At 42.4% G+C, this 24,069-nt stretch overlaps 1 protein-coding gene across 2 annotated transcripts in view; it reads right to left on the reverse strand.

Annotated features, from left to right (window-relative positions):
- The window catches only part of LOC121281143 (core histone macro-H2A.1), a 55,740-nt gene that overhangs the window by 18,859 nt on the left and 12,812 nt on the right, over positions 1-24,069 (reverse strand). The window contains exons 2-6 of one of the 2 annotated variants that reach the window (XM_041193868.1): positions 16,170-16,356; positions 14,219-14,325; positions 13,137-13,337; positions 9,887-9,997; positions 391-490 (exon numbers count right to left, since the gene is read on the reverse strand). In XM_041193868.1, coding sequence (XP_041049802.1) covers positions 391-490; positions 9,887-9,997; positions 13,137-13,337; positions 14,219-14,325; positions 16,170-16,341 — 691 coding nt within the window. In that variant the 5' untranslated portion in view covers positions 16,342-16,356. The remainder of the gene's footprint in view (positions 1-390; positions 491-9,886; positions 9,998-13,136; positions 13,338-14,218; positions 14,326-16,169; positions 16,357-24,069) is intronic. The other variant, XM_041193869.1, reaches the window with a different exon arrangement.

Consider the following 24,069-nt stretch of genomic DNA (forward strand, 5'->3'; position numbering starts at 1 on the left):
AGAGGGCATACGCCTGTTCTCGGTCCCTAAAGCAAAACGGTTAGCTAAACGCTTTTTGGTGAAGCAGGTGCCTCTTTAATCATTTAGGGCAGCAGTCTTTAAAGATCATTTTTATTAATTGCATGCTTTGAAAATACTTCTCTGCACGTTTGAAATACTTTGCTTGTACAATGAGAAGGATTTTTTAAAAACATGGTGGAGCCCACCCATAACACAGGTAACGGTGAACTGGGGTCAATTATGGAAAAGTGCTCACTGTCAACATCTGAAAATCTCCCAGTGAGAACTAAACAAAAATTACGGTAACATTCAGCACCCAGAATATGTTATACATTTCAAATTCCATAATACTCTCAGCCAACGTTACCTGTGATGTCATATTTCATTTACCTAGGTCATCTTTTAGCTCAATGTCAGCACTGGTAGGATTGATAATGGCCTCCACCTCGAAGCTCGCTATGTTACTGAGTTCACTGTGAATGAGGTGTAACTGCAAGGAAAAGCATTGATACAAAAGTAACAGGGTAGAAGGGAAAAACAAAGGGGATAAAACAACTCACAGCAGCAAAGGATAAAGGACAGCAAGCTCTGTGGAAACACATTTCCATGAAACAAAAACAATTTTTATTTCAATCTCTCTCCAACTTTCTCCCCAACCATTCCTGAAGCCATTTATTCCTGTACTGTGGTACAGTTCAGTGTGTGCTGGTGGCCTTCCTGTAGCTAGTTTTGAACCCAGAACCTCTGGCCTGTATGACACCATAGAAATTTATAGTCTAATTTGGGGATTTTATTCTGCACCCCCTAGTCTTCTTCAGCCTTTGCAAGTCTTCACCACTGGTGTATATTAATGCATAGGTAATTGTGGTTAAATCCTATTATCCTACAACAAAACTCTAAAATTCAAGTTACTTTTGTAAGTGGTAAGTTTGGTTACAATGGGGTAGCTCTAGGAAAAAAGAACTCTTTCTGAATGCATGACAAGATGCCACAGTATGCAGCATGTATGGATGCTCAACACATGACTCTTATAGCGGGGCGAAATGTAACTTTGATACCCCCACCCCCAAATGCCTGATCTCAGCAGCACTGCTGTAGTAAAGCACCCAAGAATGCACCATTAACTAAATACTGGCTGATTATTGAACAATCATCACATTTGCATCCCTAATCTCACCTTCAGTTATGGGCTCTCCCATGATTTTCCACCTCAATCTGCCCTTGTGTTAGCTTTCAACACTATGATTCCCTTCCATATATGATCTGCTTTCCATGGTTGTTCACTGGTCTGGTTCTCAATAGGAGGGTCAGGGAAACCCAACAGGAAAAGGGGAAACCCTAGCTTCTGCTGCCATACAAAACCTATCTGTTACCCCAAGAACAAAACAAGAAGTTGTTTAAGGAGACAGGACAGAATGGTGGATATGTGGTAAGCAGTCAAAACCATCAGATGGAGTTATTTAAGTGGGAAGGAGAAAGAAAGAAGGGCATTGCATATAAAAACAATTGTGGGGAGATTTGTGTGTGAGAAGGAAACTGCAGAAGAGGGGGAAAATAAAGAGAAGAACAGAGTGAAAAAGAAAAGCAACAAGAAGCGAAGGGTTAGGAAAGAAGCAATTTGAGGCAGGATTAATAAATAAATACAAATTGTGTATGAACATGTGTTACAGCATGGATGCTATAGACATAGTTGTCTTCTAATACTTATGTTGTGTTGGTGCAGATAATGGAAAAGCCAAACAGAAAAGCTGGAGGAAAAATGGAATCTACAGAACAGCACATGGGAGCAGTGTTGGTATTAATATATTTAAGGAAAGTGCTTTAACAATTTCTGCTTAGCGCCTAAGATAACTTTAACCTCTGAATACTGAAGGAGGAAAGTGGGAGAAAAATGGAGCCTCCTTGCTCTGGTGCAGAGCAGCACTTGATCAGGAGTGGGTCTCAGTCACATGAAATACATGGCCTGAGAGAAAAGAAGATTCACTTGAAAAGAGTTTTTTTTTAAAAGAACAGGACACTGCTTCCTTATAGCACTTAAGTTGTTGAGTCCAAGTTTTTCCAATCATAGCACCAACGGTAACTTATTAAAGTGAATAGGCAACCATCAGCTGTGTGATGAAAAATCTATGGGGGAACTAATGTGGCCATTGTGCAGTGGCTAACAAAACAACATATTTCAGTCATTTACTAAAGGTGCAGTGGCAGGTGTTATACAAGGAGCTGTCAAATTAATACCTTTTCAAAATCTCAATCAGAATTTACTTCTGTAAACCTTTCAGTCTACATTTGCAGTAATTATTATAATTGAAATGTGATTAACTCTTCTTCAGTGCAGAAGATTTAAATTATTTTGCTGTTTGTTGTTAAAAGGTAATCCGCCCAAAGAAGTTTCTTTCCTTCATTTTCAGCTAAAACCACATGGGAAGAGGGAATTGTTTTTTTTATGATGAATGCAATTACCCTGAGGAGACTATTGGAGAAGATTAAGGGGTGCACAATTAAAGAAAGATTAGAAAATTGGATTAAAAAACTGGTTCAAAGGGGGGAATCAGAGATTAGGATTTAAGCACATTTCCTCAAAGTGGTCAGGTAACTATATTTCACAGGGTTCTATTTTCAGGCTACTTCTGTTCACTGCATTACATCAATAGTTTTGCTGTAGCATTATAGGGATTGGTTTTCAAATTTTCAGGTAATACTAAAATAAGAGACATAGTAAATAATTCTGAGGGTGAAAGGAAGCTATAACGTGGATATTAATAAGTTGGTGAAATGACCAAAGAGTGGCAGTTGGAATTCAATGTCACTAATTGTCTGATTGTACTTTGAATAGGAGTAAATTGAGTAATGTGGAAGAACAGAGGAATTTGGTGGTTCAGGTTCTCAATGAATTTTAAAAAAGTAGAAAAGATCATAAAAAAAGCTAATGGAGTACCGGTTTTCTGGCAAGAGGTATTGAATACAAAAAGTCAAAATGTAATGGTGAATCCAGAAAAAAACTCAAGACCACAACTGGAGTACTGTTTTAAACTCCACACTGTAGGAAAAATGTTAATAAAAAGCACACCACGCAGATACACTACGGGCAGGTTTTTCCAGTCAGCGAATGGGGCCTGCTCGCCAATGTGTAAAATGACACGGGGATATGTTTGGAGTGCGTCCCAATGTCACCCACCCCCCGTCATTTAGATTTTCAGTTCGGCGGTCAACAGCCTGTTAAGGCAATAAAAAGCTAATTAACCTCATTGATGGACCTGTCTACCCAACGTTAAGGTTGGTGGGCAGGCTGGGAGCCCCGGTGGGCCTTGGAGAAAACATGAAACCTCATTCACGGGCGGGATAAGGTTTCATGAGGGAGGGTATTTAAATTTTTAAGAAAAGTTTCAATAAAACTTAAGAACATGTCTCAACTCAGACATGGCAGGGAATAATTTTAAACATGTTTATTATAAGTTCTAAATTGGAGCCAATCTCCCTGCGGCAGCACTTTGCTCAGGGAGACCTGTGCCTTAATTGGCCCGCCCACAAAAATATCTGCCCCCCCCGCCCCCCCCAACCTGCCTGCCGGTGCCCACTCCCACACTTGCCCTATGATACTGCTTGATATAAAAATTTACAAATACAAAAACTGATCAACACACTGGGACTGTTTTTGTTAGAACGGAGGAGATTGAGATAATTAGAAAGCAGCATTTAAAATTATGAAGGGATGAGGCAAAGTAGTTAGAAACTGACTGTGTTTCCAATGGATGAGTGTTAAAAACAAGGGAATTGATAATAATACTGAATTCAGAGGTTTGGAAGAGAACAGGAGAAATAAAATGTGTGGAGAGGTTTGAGGCTGTAGAATGCACTACCAGAGTTAGTGATTGAAGTAGAGATCACATCAATAATTAAGAATAGGTGCTTGAAAGAAAAGGGCAATTAAGGGATGTGGAAACAGATCAGGAACATGGAATCAAAGCCACTGTGCACATGGAGGATAAACAACGGCACATTCTAGCTCAGCCAAATAACCTGGTTCCACATATTAAATTTTATGTAATGCTTTTCATTGTTCAATAATGTTGGTCTTGATCATTTAAAGCAACTTGTGTGAAAAAATACGTCAAATTAATTTCATTTTAAAAGATGGCACATGGACAGTGTTATCCAGTAGCATGGCCCTTGGACAATGGCCCAAGTGTTTTTCCATTCTCACATCCTGGTTTCCTGAAGGAGAAGTGATTTGGGTTGAGATGAGAAATGGTAAAGGCAAGAAGTCACTTGTGGGACTAATTGTTCCCTAATTGTAACTACACAGTAAGACAGGGTATAAAAGAAAAGATAATGGGAGCTTGTCAGTAAGGCACAGCAATAGCTAACTAAATTGAACTGGCAAATGAGGTTAAGGGCTAGGTCAATAGAGGTACATTTAAAGGTATATTTCAGAATACACAGAATAGATACATTCCAATGAGAAAGAAAAATTCCAAAGGGAGGGCCCATCATCCATGGTTAACTAAAAAAGTTAAAGACAGTATCAAACATAAATAAAAAGCATATAATTTCGCAAAGACAGGTGGCAGGTCAGAAGATTGGAAAGAATATAAAGAACAGCAAAGAATGACAAAAAGATTAATAAGGAGGGGAAAATTTTTTTAGAGTACAAGAGAAAGCTAGCTTGTAATATAAAGACGGGCAATAAGAGTTTCTATAGATATTTAAGTAAGGAAAGAGTTAACAAAGTGAGCGTTGGTCCTATGGAAATTGTGTCTGGGGAATCGATTAATGGAAAGTAGGGAGATGGTGGATGAATTAAACAGGTATTTTGCATCGGTCTTCGCTATACAGGACACAAGTAACATTCCAGAAGTAGCTGTAAATGGAAAGGAGGGAGGAACTCGGGAAAATTACAAGCACCAGGAAAGTGTCATTGAGCAAATTGTTGGGGCTGTGGGCTGACAATTCCCCATCCAGATAGACTTCACCCTAAGGTCCTGAAAGAAGTGGCTACTGAGATAGTTGATGTGCTCATTTTATTTTCCAAAATTCCCTAGACTCAGGGAAAGTTCCATTAAATTGGTAAATAGCAAATGTAACTCCTTTATTCAAAAAGGGAGGGAGACAGATATCAGGAAACTACAGGCCAGTTAGCCTAACATTAGTCAAAAAGAAAATGTTAAAAGGTATTATTAAAGATGTTATAGCAGGGCACTTAGAAAAATTCAAGGCAATCAGGCAGAGTCAACATGGTTTTGTAAAAGGAAAGTCATGTTTAACCAATTTATTGGAGTTCTTTGAAGGAGTCACATGTGCTGTAGATTAAGGGGAACTGGTGAATGTACTGTACTCTCCAGAAGGTATTTGATAAAGTGCTACATCAAAAGTTACTGCAGAAAATAAAAGCTTATAGTACAGGTGATAACATATTGGCATGGATAGAAGATTGGTTAGCTAACAGGAAGCCGAGAGTTGGCACGAATGGCTTTTTTTCTGGTTGGTAGGATGTGATGAGTGGTGTGCCACAGGGATCAGTGCTGGGGCCTCAACTTTTTGCAATTTATATAATGACTTGGATGAAGGGACTGAGGGAATGATTGCTATATTTGCTAATGACACAAATATAGGTAGGAAAGTAAATTGTGAAGAGGGTATAAGGAGGCTACAAAATGACATAGACAGGTTAAGTGAGTGGGTAAAGATCTGGCAAATAGAGTATAATATGGGCAAATGTGAAATGTGAAATCCATTTTGGCAGGAAGAATAAAAAATAAGTTCATTATCTAAATGGTGAGAGATTGCAGAATTTTGAGATTCAGAGGGATCTGGGTGTCTTAGTGCATGAATCACAAAAGGCTAGTATGCAGGTAATGCAAGTAATTAGGAAAGTTAATAGAATGTTATCATTTATTGTGAGGGGAATTGATTACAAAAGTTGGGAGGTTATGCTTCAGTTGTATAGGGCACTGGTGAGACCACATCTGGAGTATTGAATACAGTACTGGTCTCCTTATTTAAGGAAAGATGGAAATGCATTAGCAGTTCAGAGAATGTTTACTAGATTAATGGCAGGTTGTCTTATGAGAACAGGTTGGACAGGTTAGGCTGGTATCTACTGGAGTTTAGACGAGTAAGTGGTGACTTGATTGAAACCTTTAAGATCTTGAGGGATCTTGACAGGTGGATATGGAGATGACGTTTCCTCTTGCGGAAGAATCTAGAACTGGGATCACTGTTTAAAAATAAGGGGTCACTCATTTAAGACAGGGATGAGAAGAATTGTTTTCTCTTGGGAGGTTGCGAGTCTTAGAAACTCTCTTTCTCCAAAGGCGGTGGAAGCAAAGTCTTTGAATATTTTTAAGGCCACACTAGATAGATTCTTGATTAACAAAGTGGTGAAAAGTTAGCCGGGTAGGCAGGAATGTGGGGTTGAGGTTGCAATCAGATCAACCATGATCTTATTGAATGGCAGAGCAGGCTTGAAGGGCTGAGTGGCCTACTCCTGGTCCTAATTTGTATGTTTGTATGTAACACTTGATCTTTGTTTAGTGTTATTCCAAGTCACCAGGGTTGAAATCACGGAATCAGCAGGAGGGAGATTACACAGCGTGAGCTCATATCCCTTTAAATCTATGGGCAGTTAATCAGTGCTCCCGTACATTCACAAAATCACAGTGCAGAAGAGGCCAATCGGCCCATCGAGCCTGCACCAACACGTGAGGAACATTGTATAACCAGTACGTTGTATAACCAGTCTCTGTATCTCAAAGGCTCAGGCGAGGAGGGAGAAGATATGATGTTCCTGCAGTTAATCACTGTTAAAATATGTGTTTGTGAACATCTGGCAAGGATAGGATTGGATATAGTTGTGACTTTCTCATTGACAAGAGGCCACTCGCACTCAATATCTAGACACATGTATTGAGAGTGGCTCATTGGATGAAGTAGAAAGGGGCAACAAGTACCCATCGGACCGTACTACAGCATTCAAGAGAAGAGGAAAGAAGCTGAAGTGGAGGAATAGTTTCCACAAAGGAATATTCATTTAAAAAAATAATTAGCAAAATATATTTCTATATCTGTTTAACAGAAATATTGAGGGTCAGGTCACAATCCTTTTAAGACAGCTGAAATAAGCCAGTATTAGACCTCAGTATTTTTAAACAGTGGAGGCCTAAGTATATATTAAATTACAAGACCAACCAGTGACCCAAGATTATAAACTTTAAGAAAGGCAACAAAACAAAAATTACAAATGTTTAAGGAATTATTTTAGTGAATGTTCATTCCAAAAGCTAATTTTAAACTATCAGTGGGTGAATTTCCATGGGGGCCTTCCAGACTTGTCTGTCATTGCTTTGGTGGGAGAGTCACAGGAAGCCCAAAAAAATGGATACAGTGAAACCTTGTGAAATTCATCCCTCAGTATCTAAACACATGTTTACTAATTTGGGGAAACTGGCAGCCAATTTGCAGGCTACAAGGTCACACAAACAGCAATGAGATAAACGAATAGATATTCTGTTTAAGTGGTGTAGGTTAAGGATTAGTAGCTGTAAAAGATTTAAAAAAATCAGGGAGTTCTCCTCATGCCCAAGATAAACCTCACTATTCCTTTTTTGAAATAGTGCTTTTGCATCTTTTACACCTATTCAGACAGGGCCTCAGTGTGAGTATTCATTCAAATTGCAGTGTAGCACTGCCTCACTAGTTTATATGCTCAAGCCTCTCAAATGGGACTTGAACCCATCTCACTCATGGTAAGGGTACTAGCACAAAAATAAATTACTTTATGCAGCAGGCTGTTGGAGCATAGAATGTTTTACCAATGGGAAATTAAATAAGTACTTTATACTGAGAAAGATGCAGAGTAATGGAAACAAAGCAAAGCAGTGGAACTAGTTTTGGATTGATCTGGCAAAGAGCTATCAGGGACACAATGAGCCAAATTATCTTTTTCTGTGCCGAATTGTTCTGTAAGATTCTACACACATGTACACATGCCAGGAAAGGTGGAGCACGGAGCAATTTAGGAGTGTCAAAATAGTCTCAGCCATCATCAATAGGAACAATGCTTTAAGTTTTGGGAAAAATTGCTCTGGTTGCTACATATGGTGATATAATCGATATATATATATATATATAATATATATATATATAAAAAGCTGTGTGTTTATGCAGCACCTCTCAGGACCTCGGGATGTCCCAAACTTCACAGCCAATGATGTACTTTTGAAGTTAAATCATTGCTGTAATGTAGGAAACGGGGTACACGCAGCAAGCTCTCAAAAACAGCAATGTGATAATGACCAATTAATGTGTTTTAGTTATGTTGAGCGAGGGATAAGTATTGGCCAGATTGCCGTGGATTACTGCCTGTTCTTCTTCAAATATTGCCATGGGACATTTGATGTCCACCTAAGAGAGAAGACAGGGCTTTGATTTAATGTCTTATTTGAGAGACAGCACCTCCAGCAGTGCAGCACTCCCTCATTACTGCATTAGGGATATCAGCCTGGATCTTCCTTGCTCAAGTGACATCCACAAAGAGTAAGCTTACAATGTTGCTACACACAGCAACCAGTGCAATTCATTTCCCCAAGTGTAATAAAACAAAGATTCTTTTGGACATCGTTTAACTCTGTACTGATAAAAGAATCAACCAGTTGTCCTGATTGCTTTCATTTGTTCAGAGTTAAACACTTCAGTCTGACTGATGCAGTCAACATCCCCACCCACCTCCACACTAACAAAGGTTTCCTCCTATTTTGGGGCAGCAGAACTTTGTAATTACTATCTGTATGTCCGTTAGCATTCTTACCTCAAGTCATTTTGAAAGTGAAAATAAAATCAATAAATGTTTAGGGAGAAGAAGTTTGGAAAATCACCTTAAATCTGATCTAAAATGGGTTATTCTGTTTACAGGAATGGGATTGTTTAATTATTGTTGTGGTGGTTTAATAGCAATTAAAAATAATTCTGTTGCCAATAATCTGCCAATTAAGTAGTAGAAAAGGGTGATGGAAGTTGATTCAATAGCTAATTTCAAAGGGGAACAGATAAATATTTCAGGGGAAACAACTTAGAAAGCTGTGGGGAAAGAGCAAGGGGATTGGGACTAATGGGATAGCTCTAGCAGAAGAGGCACAGGCAGAAAGGACCAAATGGCCTAATTCTGTGCTGTATCAGTCTCTGATTCTCAGCACTGTCAGAGGATTAAGTAATAAATACACACTCTTACAGGGTCAAGTAATAGAAGCACCCTTACTTAAGATAATTAAAACTCTGGGAACCAATTTTTAACATTTCAAGGGTAGAGGAAGTGTTCCTCAGAAGATATTTTTTTCTCTCAAAATTATTTTCTTACATAAAGTTATGCCTTTTGAAATGCTGTACACAATGTGTATGGCCAGAGGAAGAGAAGTGAAAATGAGCTAACCAGTACAACTCCTGTTTAGACATTTGCAAACAGCTGCAGTTCAACAGCCCTTTTCCTTCAGCTATAAGACTCCATGATGATCATTTTTGGGCAACAAGTGATGCTTAACAGGATAACTCTGTTTTTCCCAGATCACGGGATTACTGGGCTTTGACAATGAGTATTACTGTTGTACATACAGTATTTGGAATGCCATATGTATGTCAAAAAGTGGGAAATGAAACTAGAAAGAGAGAAATGTTCTTAACTTTCCTTTTAAGTGACTCCTGTGTTTTAACGTATACTGGAGATTTCACAATATATTGCCATGAAGATCATGATTGCAGCAGATTAGGGAAAGCAGTATTTAGGCATTGAGCCTTGTAACAAATTTTTTCATGCCTACATCTATTAAATATATGAATAAGACAGGAATGCCAAAGTTCACAAAGAACGCTGCCATTCCATGTTACTGAGTATCAGTACCTTTTGTCCAAGGAAGAGGCTTTTGGTGGAGAGAATGGTAAATGTGTCCCCAGGATTTCCTTCAGTAGTGCTATCTGCAGACGCTGCTTTGCTGACTTCTGTTTGCTTCTTCTGTAGTGAGAAAATATCATTTTACACTTTGAATTAGTGTTTTACATATGCCCAGAGAATTATTCCATTCTCAAAATTCCAGCCTACCCACAGAGTACTGGCTGTGTGACTATCAGGTTTCCTACTTGTTTTGTTGCTTAAGAGGGACATACAAATATATCACCACGCTAACAATCTGTGGTTAGATACATTTTCAGGAACCGGTTCTTCTCCTCCAATACACATTTTCATTCAATCTGTCACCCATCTCCAAAATACCGGGTGCATATCTTCTATTTCCTTTCAACATATGATGCTCCTCCAATATAAGCGGCGGTCTGCTACTTACTTAAATATATGCAGGCGTTTACTTTTCACCTCTAATGTGCAAAGGGTCTGCCACTTGCCTCTACATGGGGGTCTGCTGTTCCCCTGAAATACAAATGGGGGAAGGGATCTCGTATCTCCTATTATAAAAGGTCTGTTTTTTCATTCCAATATATTGGCAGGGGGAGAAGGAGATACAAAACTCCATGACAATATATGTAGCTGTATATTATTTTCCAATATGCATGGTAATCTGCTATTCCCTCACAGTATACAACAGGTATAGAAAATAGGCACGCCATCTATGCAAGAGCCTGAAGTTGCCCCTCACATAGCCAAATCTGTTAACTAGAAATGTGTAGAAAAGTAAAACACAAAATTTGCAATTCACATCACACTGTTTAAGGGCACTTCAAGCAATGTGATTGGAAGGGGAGAACCCACCATCAATTACTGCTAATAAAGTCACCATCAATCAGCATACAAAATGACACGACAGTGTAAAATTGCCTCAAAATCTTCAACTGTATATAATATAAAAATAACACAAGCTGTTAATATGTTTCAAGGATACAGCGCAACTCAGAATTAAAATAAAATTGGTAAATAAGTTGAACATTATCTGTCCTAGCAAAAAACTTACTCTTAATTAAGTCTTCTGTTCTTGCAAAATACTGCCCTATCTCTAAACTCTCTTTATTCTCATAAGTCCTTAAGAATGTTGTTGATTTACAAATCCATGTCCACCTATTTTGCAATGACCTGTTGTCTGAAATTCTACAAATAGGTGGCCACCCCAGCCACAGTGGCTAGGATTTTCTGCCCACGGTGGGAATCTATGCACATGGGACTGGAGAATTTGGACAGCAGCCAAGAATACATTCACTTTGGATGGGAGTTTCCGGTCCTGTCCGCCCACAGCACCTAAACGGCCCTAAAATCACAACTGACATGTTCTGCAAGAACAACCTATGCTCGTGTCCTCCACGGCCTTTGATACGATCAAAAGCACTATCCTCTTCCAAAGACTCTCTCTGCTGTTCAGTTAAGTGTCACTGCCCTTGTTTGATTCTTCTTCTCCCTATTCAACAATAGCCTGAGCATTTCCAGAAAGAGCTTCTTTTTCTGTTACCTCAGGAGATCCACAAGGATCTCTCCTGCCCCCACCCCCATCCTCTTTCTCATCTACATGCTGTCCTCAACAATATCATCTGAAAACATGGGGGCTGGGTTGCACATGTATGCTGATTTAATCAAGTTCTACCTTTCCTTCATCTCTCACTATCTCTCCACTTCTTATGTGTTGCCAGACTATTTAACATCCAGGCCTATGAGCCACAGCTTCCTCCAGTTAAATACTGGAAAGACTAAACCACTGCCTTCTGTCCCTGCCACAAATTCCAATTCTTTTCATTAATTCCACCTCCCTCCACAGCCACCAATCCCAAACGGAGCCATACTGTCACAACCACAGTGTCATATCTGAACCTGCGTTGAGCTTCTAACCTCACATTCCTTCAGCACAAAGAGAACATACTTCTACCTCTAATTATGTCTGCTTCCATCCTGCCTTTGGCACATCCAGGCTCAAATTATCCAATACTTTCTCCAGCCTCTCATTCTTTAGTCTCTGTAAATTTCAACTCCACTAAATCTCTGTTGTATGAATCCTATCCACATAAAATTAACCTCACCCTTGTTTTTGTTTATCTACATAGGCTCCTGGCGCCCCAAAGCTTCAATTTTAAATTCTTATCTTCATGTTTAAATCCGTTCAAGGCCTTGCCCCTCACTGTCTCTGTAACACTCTCTAGCTATATAACACCCCCTGAATTCTTCTCTGGCTCTGTGCTTTTGTGTATTCCCCCTTCTCTTCATCTTACCTCTGGCAGATGTGTCTTCAGCTGCCTAAGCCCCATACTCTTGAATTCACTCCCTTAAGCCCCTCTGGCTTTCTAGCTCCCTCCCCTCCTTTAGGACTTTAGTTAAAACTTCTAGATTTAATTGTTTATTAGTACAGAATGTGAGTATTGCTGAAAAAGGGACATGTCTAAGCTTTTCATCTTGCACTCATTAGGGCACTTCGCACAAATACCAATGTAAGGGTAAAACAACAATTTATATGGTATGTGAAGAGAGTGCTGATTGGTTGGCAAGTGGCATTGCCATGGAGAATGCACTAGTGATGGTGACTAACAGTTCACTGCTAAGCATTGTTTGAAATTTAAGCCAGGCAGCTTGACCCTGATTGGTCAAGGCACTGCCCTGAGGAATGCCCTGTTTAGCTGAAACAGATGCAATTTGTGTACGTGTTCTATCTGCAAAGAACAGGGCCCTGTGTATTAATATATGAAGCTTTCAGTACATGCAAATACGCCACACTGTGACTAACTATCATAAATTTACTGTCAGTGTAATTCTTAGCAAGTTGAGGATTATTTAGCAAATGTTGTCCAATCGCGGAATCACATCTAGTGTTAGACACTGCACGGGTTGGGTGGGTACCCTGCCTGTTATAAACAGTGGCTGGGACATGCTGTTTGATACGATCCGCCAGTTTTTGGGATGTACGGCCTACGTACCTAGCATTACACAGGCAGTGAAATTCATACACCACATTACTTATAGATTTGACTAGCAAGTGTTTGAAGAGGCAGTGAAAATGACACTCTGCAAATACCTGGATGTATCTGACCTGTAAGTGCTCAGTGTTAATACTGGGTGTCTGGTAAATTCCTCATCTAAAAAAATTATAAAAGTTCTTCAGAAAAAAAACAAATGCTGACTATTTATCATTACTAATACGAAACTATTACCGCAACACAAGTTGTACCTTAGCTCCTCCTTTTCCTGCTCCCTTTTTGCCTTTCTTTCCTCCAGTTTTCTTGGTGGATTGTGAGGATTTTGCTTTTTTTGCTGGTGGTGGGGTGATGATAGCTTCGAGCTTTCCTTTAGATCCTCGCTTCTTAGACAATAGTTCCGGATGAATGTTAGGTAAGACACCTCCACTGGCAATAGTGACACCTTTCAGCAGCTATAGGGAGAGGTTTAGCATTAGAATTATGATTCCATTATTACAATAAACCAATTTGATACCGATTTTCATTAAATGTTCAAGTGATCAGATCAAACAAAGCGTTCGTGTGTTCAATACCACAGAAATGATAGTCGGTTCTGTTTTGTGTGTCGGGATAGCAAAGATCAATGTTGTACAGTAGTGAAACCAGAGCGGTCAATGCATGACACCTATCAAACTTACATAGCATACCAAGGATTGCCAAGACAAGGTCAACATCATGACAGTTGCCCTTTTTCCCACTCTGCCTACATCCCACACAGGATAATTGAAATTTAGAGTAGGATGTCTGAATAGATTCTTACACATGACAAGGCATTAACAAAGAAAGTATACATAGCACAAACACATCAGTCATGGCTCTCAGGTTGAAAAACTGCTTGGTATATATATCATTTATGTTATAACCATGATCATATGAACAACATTTTGAGGCGCTTTCAAGAGGGATTTTTTTTTTGTGTACATAAAAGCAAAGGATGTCAAGCCGAAGTGTGGCAACTATGAATAGCAACTGAAAGTGTGATTAATGCACTGGGTTTTAAGAAGGTTGCAGGGCCTTTACCAACAATTCACATGACAATTTCAAGCCATTGTGGTAAATACAAATTCAACCACACAGGTTTTTGTTAACTCCTCCTGCAGAACACTGAACATATCTGTTCAGTAGATCTTATTTACATTTATTTAGTGGCAAGAGTTAGGGTCACTTTCCTCCTTTGCTCCACCCCTGTACTACCTCAGTTAATGCACCAAAACAGAATCATTTTAGTAGTAGTTTTCCACACTGGTTGGAAAAATAACAGAAAACCCCAACAAGTCTATAGGGTACAACATACCTGGTTCAATTCTTCATCATTTGCAATAGCCAGTAGGATGTGCCTGGGAGTAACTCTTCCCTTCTTGTTATCTCGAGCAGCATTACCAGCCAATTCCAAAATTTCAGCTGAAAGATAATCAGTTTTAGTTATTACGGTTAATGGAATAATCTTGCTCTGAACATAGAATAAAGGATAAGTTGGTATATGTGGGCATCAGCAACTAGAAGACTCACATATCGTACATGCATCTCACTCATTTAAAACTAATTAACTGACTTGCTCATTATGAGACTCAATTATCCTCTTATTAATGTGTACATGTTGACAAGGTTAGAATCTACAGATGTCTCCATATTTATGCAATAAATAAGCTGTAGCCTTGCTTAAAGGAAATAAAATTGAAATTAAAATATCCAATCTTGGTTATCATATACAATAAAATGAATTCCTTTTTCAATGCACAGGTAGTCCCAACTAAAGGCCTGTTGTACCCTGTCATTATCCACTCAGTAACTGCTATCTAAAACTCTGCTTAATAAGTTTACAATTTTCAGAATAGGGCAATATTAAGTTCTACCCCTTAGTCCTATTTTACATGTAATACATGGTACTAATTCATATTGAAGCAGAGTGTAATTTTGGTGACATTGTTGGGAAAGACACAAACGGTAACTTTTCTAGGGACTGGCAGGGTTGATCTTCAGGTTCTTTGAAACACAAAATTAACAAGTGAACCTTCAGCCTCTCAGAAGAACAGTGCTCAATTTTAAATTTAAAAGCAAGTCCAGAACAAACTAGGTTTTAAACACTAAATATCATTGAGGATGGGCTGTAAAGATCCACCAGATTTTAGCGCAGGATAAGGATTTCCACTTCTTGGCTCAGACAAATTCATTGACAGCAGTAGCTCGGTGCCTCCTTTAACAGTGAGTGGCCAGTGTGGCAGTAGCTAGCTTAAAATTAGATTAAAAACAACTTCAAACAAAAACCGATCCCTTGTTTCTAGATAGCAGATCAGTGAAGTGAATGGGGAAATGTAGTTTAAATGAATTTTCTAATGCTGAGCAAAGATAACTATTTACTAAAGAAAAGCAAGAATTTCGCTGATTTGACATTAAGGACAAGATTTGCCCACAGGCTTCGTAATGCTGGCATTGGGATCAAATGGAAGCCCCGAGTCTGCAGTTGCTAGGAGCGAGACTGGGAGGAGCTATTTGAATCTGCCTCTGAGCTCACCATCCAATTGAGAATAGCAGGTAGGCTCCCAAGCCTGCTGGCACAACCACAGGGCCAGCAGCTCTAGAGACTCGGCACCCCCAACAAGCCACCAAGAGAGGAGGGGCTCTCAGAGGGGTGATAATAATTCCATTTTTTATGGGATGGGGAAAGTAGGACGGCTCCTCCAACCAGAGGGGAAATTCCTTTGGCAACAACATTTGGACTGCGAGTGAAGTTATTAGAACCACTAAGATGGAGATTTCCCCATCCAGTGATGAGGCTGCTCCACCGCCAGTAAAAGGCATGAATTGGGGCCTTAGTTACTTCGATTGGTGGCAGCTGATCTGAATTCCGGCCCACCCCTGGGAAACTTCCCAGGTGGCGGGAATGTGTTGGAGAGCTATTCCAACATGGCTCCCCTTGTATCCTGCCCAACCGCCTCCTCTACTCCCACCAACTCAGGGGCTGGGAAAATCCTGCCTTATGACTTTGAGAATGCTACAACAAAATCTTATAATTCAATCACAAAAGGAAAACTGCTAAAAAATTTTTAGTGCTGCACCTAATTTCTGGGCATTGTATACCAGAAATCATTCTGCACAGATTGTGTACTTAAATCCTGCCACCAATGCTAAAATTTGGCCAAATGTCTAAGATTATTTTACATTACGTTTGATCTCCATGGAATGTTTGGCTTAAAATCAGCTTTCGCTCTTGTTCTTTTGTAAGCCTGAAAGACTTTTCGACTCACCAGTCAGATACTCTAGAACTGCCGCCATGTACACTGGAGCACCAACACCAATTCTGTACTTAGGGTGCCCTTTCTTTATGTAACGCAACATTCTTCCTACAGGGAAAATAACCCCGGCTTTTGCAGACCGAGAAATCTTGGTCGTTTTCTTCTTTCCACCTCTGCTAGACATGATGATCACAAAGACCTACACACAATCAAAAAAAATCACTTGTCAAAATTTGCTTCAAGTCATTATGGAATGAAACGTAAACAATCTACACTCAAATCTACACATTACTATCTGTCAGATGTTAAGTAAAGTTTTCATTTTCTTTAATGTTAATTAAAATATGCAAGAACTTAGTTTTAAGTTCTGTCACCCAGGTAAAAAGTCTGGTAACCAAATAATCTTTCCTGTGTAATTGAAAAGTCACCAAAGATTAACTGTGAGAAAAAAAAATCACAAGCCTTTCAGATAAGATTTTTTTTAGAAGGGCTATCAGCTACAATCTGAGATGCAATAGAAAACCTGCAGAAGGTGCAATCTTGCTAAATGTCCACCATTTTAAGCAATGTGACGAGAAGTAATTGGATGAAATAGGAAAAACCTCCAACCAGGCCTTCCATTTTTGCTGGTTTCAGACAACACAAGCGTTAGAAATTCCAAATGTTTGTAAGCTCAATGTCAACTAGCCACATCACTGAAGGTGAGTTGGGGAAAAAAATGACAATGTTTTATCTGCCTAAATCGCCTGCTGCTTCTCTGCAACTTAATGGCCCAGTTTTGGTGAAACAAAATGGTGCCGTATGATGCAGACCATTATTAATTTAGCAAGACTGCACCTGCTGCAGGTTTTCTGTTGCAAATCAATCAGCAACTTGTGGTGAAGGAGAGATACCACTTGTGAACAACGTCACAGGTTGCAGGGTGATTTGTGACACTCTGTAACAAAGAGAAAAATGCAACACTAAAAAGATTTAAGGATTGAGAAATAAACAGAGACTTTTGTTTAATTGGTTTATGGTTATGTTCACCACTAGCAAGCCCAGCATTTATTGCACATCCCTAAATGCCCTTGAGAAAGTGGACTGCCTTCTTGAAGCACTGCAATCGATATAGTGCATCTGCGGCAGGCAGATTGGTGAGGCTGAGGTCATGTTTTTCCCTCTTCTTGGTTCCCTCACCAGCTACCGCAGACCCAGCCTAGTAGCTATGTCATTTAGGACTCGGCCAGCTCGATCAGTAATGGTGCAACCGAGTCACTCTTGGTGATGGACATTGAAGTCTCCACCCAGAGAACGTTCTGCGTCTTGCCTCCAAGTGATGCTCAACATGGAGGAGCACTGATTCATCAGCTGAGGGAGGGCGGTACATGGTAATCAGGAGGTTTCCTTGCCCATGACTTCATGGGGTCCAGAGGATGTTGAGGACTCCCAGGGCAATTTCTTCCCGACTGTATACCACTTATGTTTGGTAAACAGTTCCAGGATTCTGACCCAATGAAGGTGAAGGAGGAGTGATATAGTTCAAAATCAGGATGGTACATGAATTGGACGGAAACTTGCAGGTGATGGTATTCCCAAATATCTGCTGCCCTTGTTCTTCCAGGTAGTAGGAAGGTGCGGTTGAACGAGCCTTGGAAAATTACTACAGCGCTTCTTGATGGTACACACTGCAACCACGATGTGCTGGAGGAGGAGGGAGTAAATACTTGAGGTGATAGATGGGGTGCTGACCAAGTAAGCTGCTTTGTCTTGGATGGTGTCAAAGTTCTTGAATGTTGTTGTAGCTACACTCATTCATGCAAGTGAAGGTTATTCAATCACACTCCAGACTTGTGCCTTGTAGCTGTTGGAAAGGCTTTGGGGAGTCAGGAGGTGTGTTACTTGTTGCAGAGGGAGACAATAGCATAGTGGTATTGTAGCTGGACTAATAATCCTGAAATCCAGGGTAATGGTCTGGGAACCCGGGTTCGAATCCTGCAGATGGTGAAATTTGAATTCAACTTGAAACGATTGCTGTAAAAACCCATCTGGTTCACTAATGCCCCTTTAGGGAAGGAAATCTGTCATCCTTACCTTGTCTGGTAATGTGGCTGACTCCTAGCAACCCACTCAGTTGTTAAAAGACACAAAAAAGGAATGAAACCGGATGGAACACCTGGCATTGACCTAGGCACCGGAAACAACAATGGCAATCGCAGCCCTTTCGACCCTGCAAAGTTCTCCTTGCCAAAATTGGGAGAGCTGTCTCACAGACTAGTCAAGCAACAGCCTGACATAGTGATCCTCACGGAATCATACCTTACAGATAATGTCCCAGACACCACCATCACCATCCCTGGGTATGTCCTGTCCCACCAGTGGCACAGTGGTATACAGTTGGGAAGAAATTGCCCTGGGAGTCCTCAACATCCTCTGGACACCATGAAGTCGTGGGCAAGGAAACCTCCTGATTACCATGTACCACCCTCCCTCAGCTGATGAATTAGTGCTCCTCCATGTTGAAAATCACTTGGAGGCAAGAGCGCAGAATGTTCTCTGGGTGGGAGACTTCAATGTCCATCACCAAGAGTGACTCGGTTGCACCATTACTGATCGAGCTGGCCGAGTCCTAAATGACATAGCTACTAGGCTGGGTCTGAGGTAGCTGGTGAGGGAGCCAACAAGAGGGAAAAACATGACCTCAGCCTCACCAATCTGCCTGCCGCAGACGCATCTGTCCATGACAGTATCGGTAGGAATGACCACTGCACAGTCATTGTAGACACAAAGTTCCGCCTTCACATTGAGGATACCCTCCATCGTGCTGCGTGGCACTACCACGGTGCTAAATGGGATAGATTTTGAACAGATCTAGCAACTCAAGACTGGGCATCCATGAGGCACGGTGGGACAGCAGCAGAATTGTACTCGAGCACAATCTGTGACTTCATGGCCCAGCATATCTCCCACTCTACCATTACCGTCAAGCCAAGGGATCAACCCTGGTTCAATGAAGAGTGCAGGAGGGCATGCCTGGAGCAGCACCAGGCATGCCTAAAAATGAGGTGTCAATCTGATGAAGCTATAAAACAGGGCTACTTGCATGCCAAACAGCATAAGCAGCAAGTGACAGACAGAACTAAGCGATCCCAAAACCAACAGGTCAGATCTAAGCTTTGCAGTCCTGCCACATCTAGTTGTGAATGGTGATGGAAAATTAAACAACTCACTGGAGGAGGGGGCTCCACAAATATCCCCATCCTCAATGATGGAGCAGCCCAGCACAGCAGTGCAAAAGATAAGGCTGAAGCGTTTGCTACAATCTTCAGCCAGAAGTGCCAAGTGGATGATCAATCTCGGCCTCCTCTGCAGGCCCCCAGCATCACAGATGCCAGTCTTCAGCCAATTCACTTCACTCCACATGATAGCAAGAAACGGCTGAAGGCACTGGATACTGCAAAGGCTATGGGCCCTGACAACATTCCAGCAATAGTACTGAAGACTTGTGTACCAGAACTTGCCGTGCCCCTAGCCAAGCTGTTCCGGTACAGCTACAATACTGGCATCTACCCGGCTGTGTGGAAAATTGCCCAGATATGTTCTGTACATAAAAAGCAGGACAAACCCAACCCGGCCAATTACCACCCCATCAGTCTACTCTCAATCATCAGTAAAGTAATGGATGGGGTCATCAACAGTGCTATCAAGTGGCAGTTGCTTAGCAATACCTGCTCACTGATGCCCAGTTTGGGTTCTGCCAGGGCCACTCAGCTCCTGACCTCGTTACATCTTTGGTTCAAACACAAACAAAAGAGCTGAACTCTCAAGATGAGGTGAGAGTGACTGCCCTTGACATCAAGGCAGCATTTGACAGAGTGTGGCATCAAGGAGCCCTAGCAAAACTGGAGTCAAGGTAATCAGGGGGAAAACACTCTACTGGTTGTAGTCATACCTAGCACAAAGGAAGATGGTCATAGTTGTTGGAAGTCAGTCATCTCAGCTCCAGGGTATTACTGCAGCAGTTCCTCAGGATAGTGTCCTATGCCCAACCATCTTCAGCTGCTTCGTCAATGATCTTCCTTCCATCATATGGTCAGGAGTGGGGATGTTCGTTGGTGATTGCACAATGTTTAGCACCATTTGCGACTCCTCAGGTACTGAAGCAGTCCAAGTCCAAATGCAGCAAGACCTGGACAATATCCAGGCTTGGGCTGACAAGTGGCAAGGAATCGTGTGATGAGTAACTTGCCTCCTGACTCCTCGGAGCCTGTCCACCATCTACAAGGCGCAAGTCAGGACTGTAGTGGAATACTCCCCACTTGCCTGGATGAGTGCAGCTCCTACAACACTGAAGAAGCTTGACACCATCCAGGACAAAGCAATCCACTTGATTGGCACCACATCCACAAACATTCACTTCCTCCACCACCGAGGCACAGGAGCAGCAGTGTGTACCATCTACAAGATGCACTGCAGGAATTCACTAAGGCTCCTTAGACAGCACCTTCCAAGCCCATGACCACTACCACCTAGAAGCACAAGGGCAGCAGATCAATGGGAACACCACCACCTGGAAGTTCCCCTCCAAGTCACTCACCATCCTGACTTGGAAATATATCGCCGTTCCTTCACTGTCGCCAGGTCAAAATCCTGGAACTCCCTTCCTAACAGCACTGTGTATGTACCTACACAATATGAACTGCAGCAGTTCAAGAAGGCAGCTCACCACCACCTTCTCAAGGGCAACTGGGGATGGGCAATAAAGGTTGGCCCAGCCAGCGAAGCCCACATCCCGTGAATGAATAAAAAATAACAGTACTATCCTAGAGTGTCGTGGAGGCAGATACAATCGGGGACTACAAGTAGAATTGGATAAACACCCGAAAATAAAACAATTGTAGGGCTACGAGGAAAGAGTGGGGAATTGGAAATGGGTGAACTGCTTTTGCAGAGAACCAGCACAGACACGATGGGCTGAAGGGCCTTTCTATGTCGCCATTCTATGGGTGGAATCGTCCCAGATATGCACTAAGTGCAGTAGCGAGTGGAAAAAAACATTTTACCCACTGGCCACGGGTGGCGTCTCACACCATATCAACCCAATCCTGCTGCATTAATTGTGCATTCCTGGGAAACACGTCATTTTGATGGCAGGCAGGCTCGGATTCACCCGCCATTCTGTCACCTTGCTGATTCATCAGGCCGGGCACCATGTTTAAAGTGCAGCCCCGCGCACCTCTCAGTGCTTTCAGCTAGGGACTGCTGCAAATAAGACAAGAATACTGCAGCCCCCTGGTTTAGTGACGCATTCCTCTAGCACCTTTTGGACGCCATAGAGGCCCACCTCTACTGCCGCTTTGGCTGCAGGTGGGGTAGCGGCATCACCACTCCGGCTTGGTAGGCCACGGAAGTGGTGGTCAGTGCCAACGCTGCACAGAAGAGTTTGGCCATCCGATGCAGATAGAGGATGAATGATTCATCCGTGCAGCCAGGGTATGACAACCATCTCTTCACTCTAAACTCAGATACTCACAAGCCCATCACACATTCACTGGCATTTCACTCACTGTCAGCTTAAGGGACATCACTACTCACTCTTCCACACACACCCTCACATCTAAATCTGGCCTTATCTCCTCTGGAGACTGCCTCCTCAGCCTAACCACCTTGAGGTTACTTGCACAGATCAACATGTGCCCCCACACACACCTGGGATACCCTCCATCCCCAGAACAGCCCTCACCCTGTAGTGTCTTCCCTTGCCTGAGGCCACTTCTCCCCTTACCCCAAGTAAGCCCTAGCCCTGCAGCCATACAAAGCCTTATGGTTGGTCTAGTAGATAGTGACCTGCCCATGATCCCCCCTAAAAGATGCTGTCTACAAAGCCTGGCGCTGATGACTGCAAATGCTGCCCGAAACAAAGTAGGCAAACAAACCTCGAAGTGCTATCATGCCGATGTGGGCAGATGATCCAGTGTGTGGGGGGATGGGTCCGGTGGGCTAGCCTTATAATGATACGCAGATGTATTACAATGAGGTTTCTGACATCCGATGGCGGGAAACGCAGCCCACCAACGACGAGCTGAGCGGACGAGTGCAAACCAGTTTCACGATGTCCTGAAACCGATTTTTGGCCTTCTCGCCATATTGTCTGCTCACACCACCGAACATGCCCAATGCCAGTGGGCATGGAAAATTCCGCCTTATGGTTAGTTGGCAGATTTGTTTTTCAACAATGTAGGTCTCCAGGGCCACTGCTACTCTTGCATGTGCATAGCACCTTTGCCATAGAAAAATATTGCTACACACTTCACAGGAGCATGTTAAAATTGAGCACCACACCAAAGAGGATGGGGAAGGTGGTCAAAGAGATAGGCTCAAGAAGAACTTTAATAGAAGAAAAAGAAAGATCTTTCAGAGAATCAGTCATAGGTGCTGAAGACAAAATTGCTAATGTTGGGATAAGTTCGGACTAAGCAGTGGGGCTAGATGAGTTACAGAAACATAGTCCAGGATTTTCCCGTTGGCGATCTGGGGGAGGGGCCCACTCGCCAACAGGAAATGATGAGAGATGACATCGGGAGGAACCCCCGACGTCATCCCGGTCCACTTAAATTTTTAGGAAGGTGGCGGACACCGAAATGACCGCCCGCTGACCTGTCAATGGCCAATTGAGACCATTGACAGGCTAATTAAGATAATTAAAGACCTGCCCGTCCAACCTTAAGGCTGGCGGGCAGGCCAGGAGCCCCAGCGGGCTTCTGATAATACATGAAACCTCATCCACTGGTGGGGTGAGGTTTCATGTTGGTGTTTAAAAACTTTAATAAAGTTTCAGTTCTTCTTATTAATATGTCCCATCTCATGTGACATTGTCACATGAGGGGGACACGTTAATAATGTTTTTATTTTTCTATTTTTAGAGTTTAACCTGTCACTAGTCTCCCTGAGACAGTGCTTAGTCTCAGGGAGCAGTGCGCTCTTCTGCGTGCATGCGTGAAAGACGCACTTTGACAGATGGGGAATCCCTCCACCCCCTGCACAGGAAGTGCATAACGCTTCCCGTTGGGTGGCCCGCTGAGTGGGCCTAAATTTGCCCGCCCACCAAAAATGGCGGCGGGGCCTGTTTTGGCGGTGGTGGGGCCCGCCCGTCAAGGGCAAAATTCTGCCCATAGGGTGGAATTTTCTGAGACCGCTGGTGGCGGGCATGATAGGTGGTGTGAGCAGAAAATATGGGAGGGGGAGGGTCAAGTGTTGCCGTGGCGCTGCATCCTGCGCACAGGCAATCGAGAATCAAGGTGGGGGCAGGGTAAGCGGGGGCATCTATATAAACTGACCATGCCTTGCAACTGAGACAGATCAGGTGCAGCCACAGTGATAGCCCATACAAGCAATGCAGAGGCACCAAAGGTCCGCCAAGCGCTCCATACCTTACCCACCCCACCACGCTCCCCACCTGCCGGCACAGTCTTCAAGTCCACCAACACTTTATTGGACCGCGGAGCAGTTGGGCTGCACACAGTGTACAATCTCCTTGCCAACGCTGGCCGTGTAGCAGTCACTGCTGAAGGCACTCATAGACCCCTGCAATCTCAGCATCCCGGTTATGACCAGTGTCCCCCACATTGCCGGTTGACAGGGCAGCCATGCAGCACACTCATCTCTGGCCATCCAAGGGCCGACTATCGGGAAGTGTTAACAGGCAGTCACACAGAGCCAGGAAAGGTGCTAAGCACAGCCATGATAACCACATGTTTCTCTCTTTCATGATGCAGGGCACCAAGTCAGGATCATGGATCCTGGTGACCTAGCTGTATGTCTGGTAGACTACAAAGAACGTGGAAGATGGAGGAGAGCGCGACTGAGGCTCCTGGCTGTGCAAAAACAGGAGCAACAATCTCATAAAGAAGAGGCAGCAGGGGCTCCCACACAC

Source organism: Carcharodon carcharias, chromosome 8 (assembly GCF_017639515.1).
Source record: "Carcharodon carcharias isolate sCarCar2 chromosome 8, sCarCar2.pri, whole genome shotgun sequence".
Lineage (NCBI taxonomy): Eukaryota > Metazoa > Chordata > Chondrichthyes > Lamniformes > Lamnidae > Carcharodon > Carcharodon carcharias.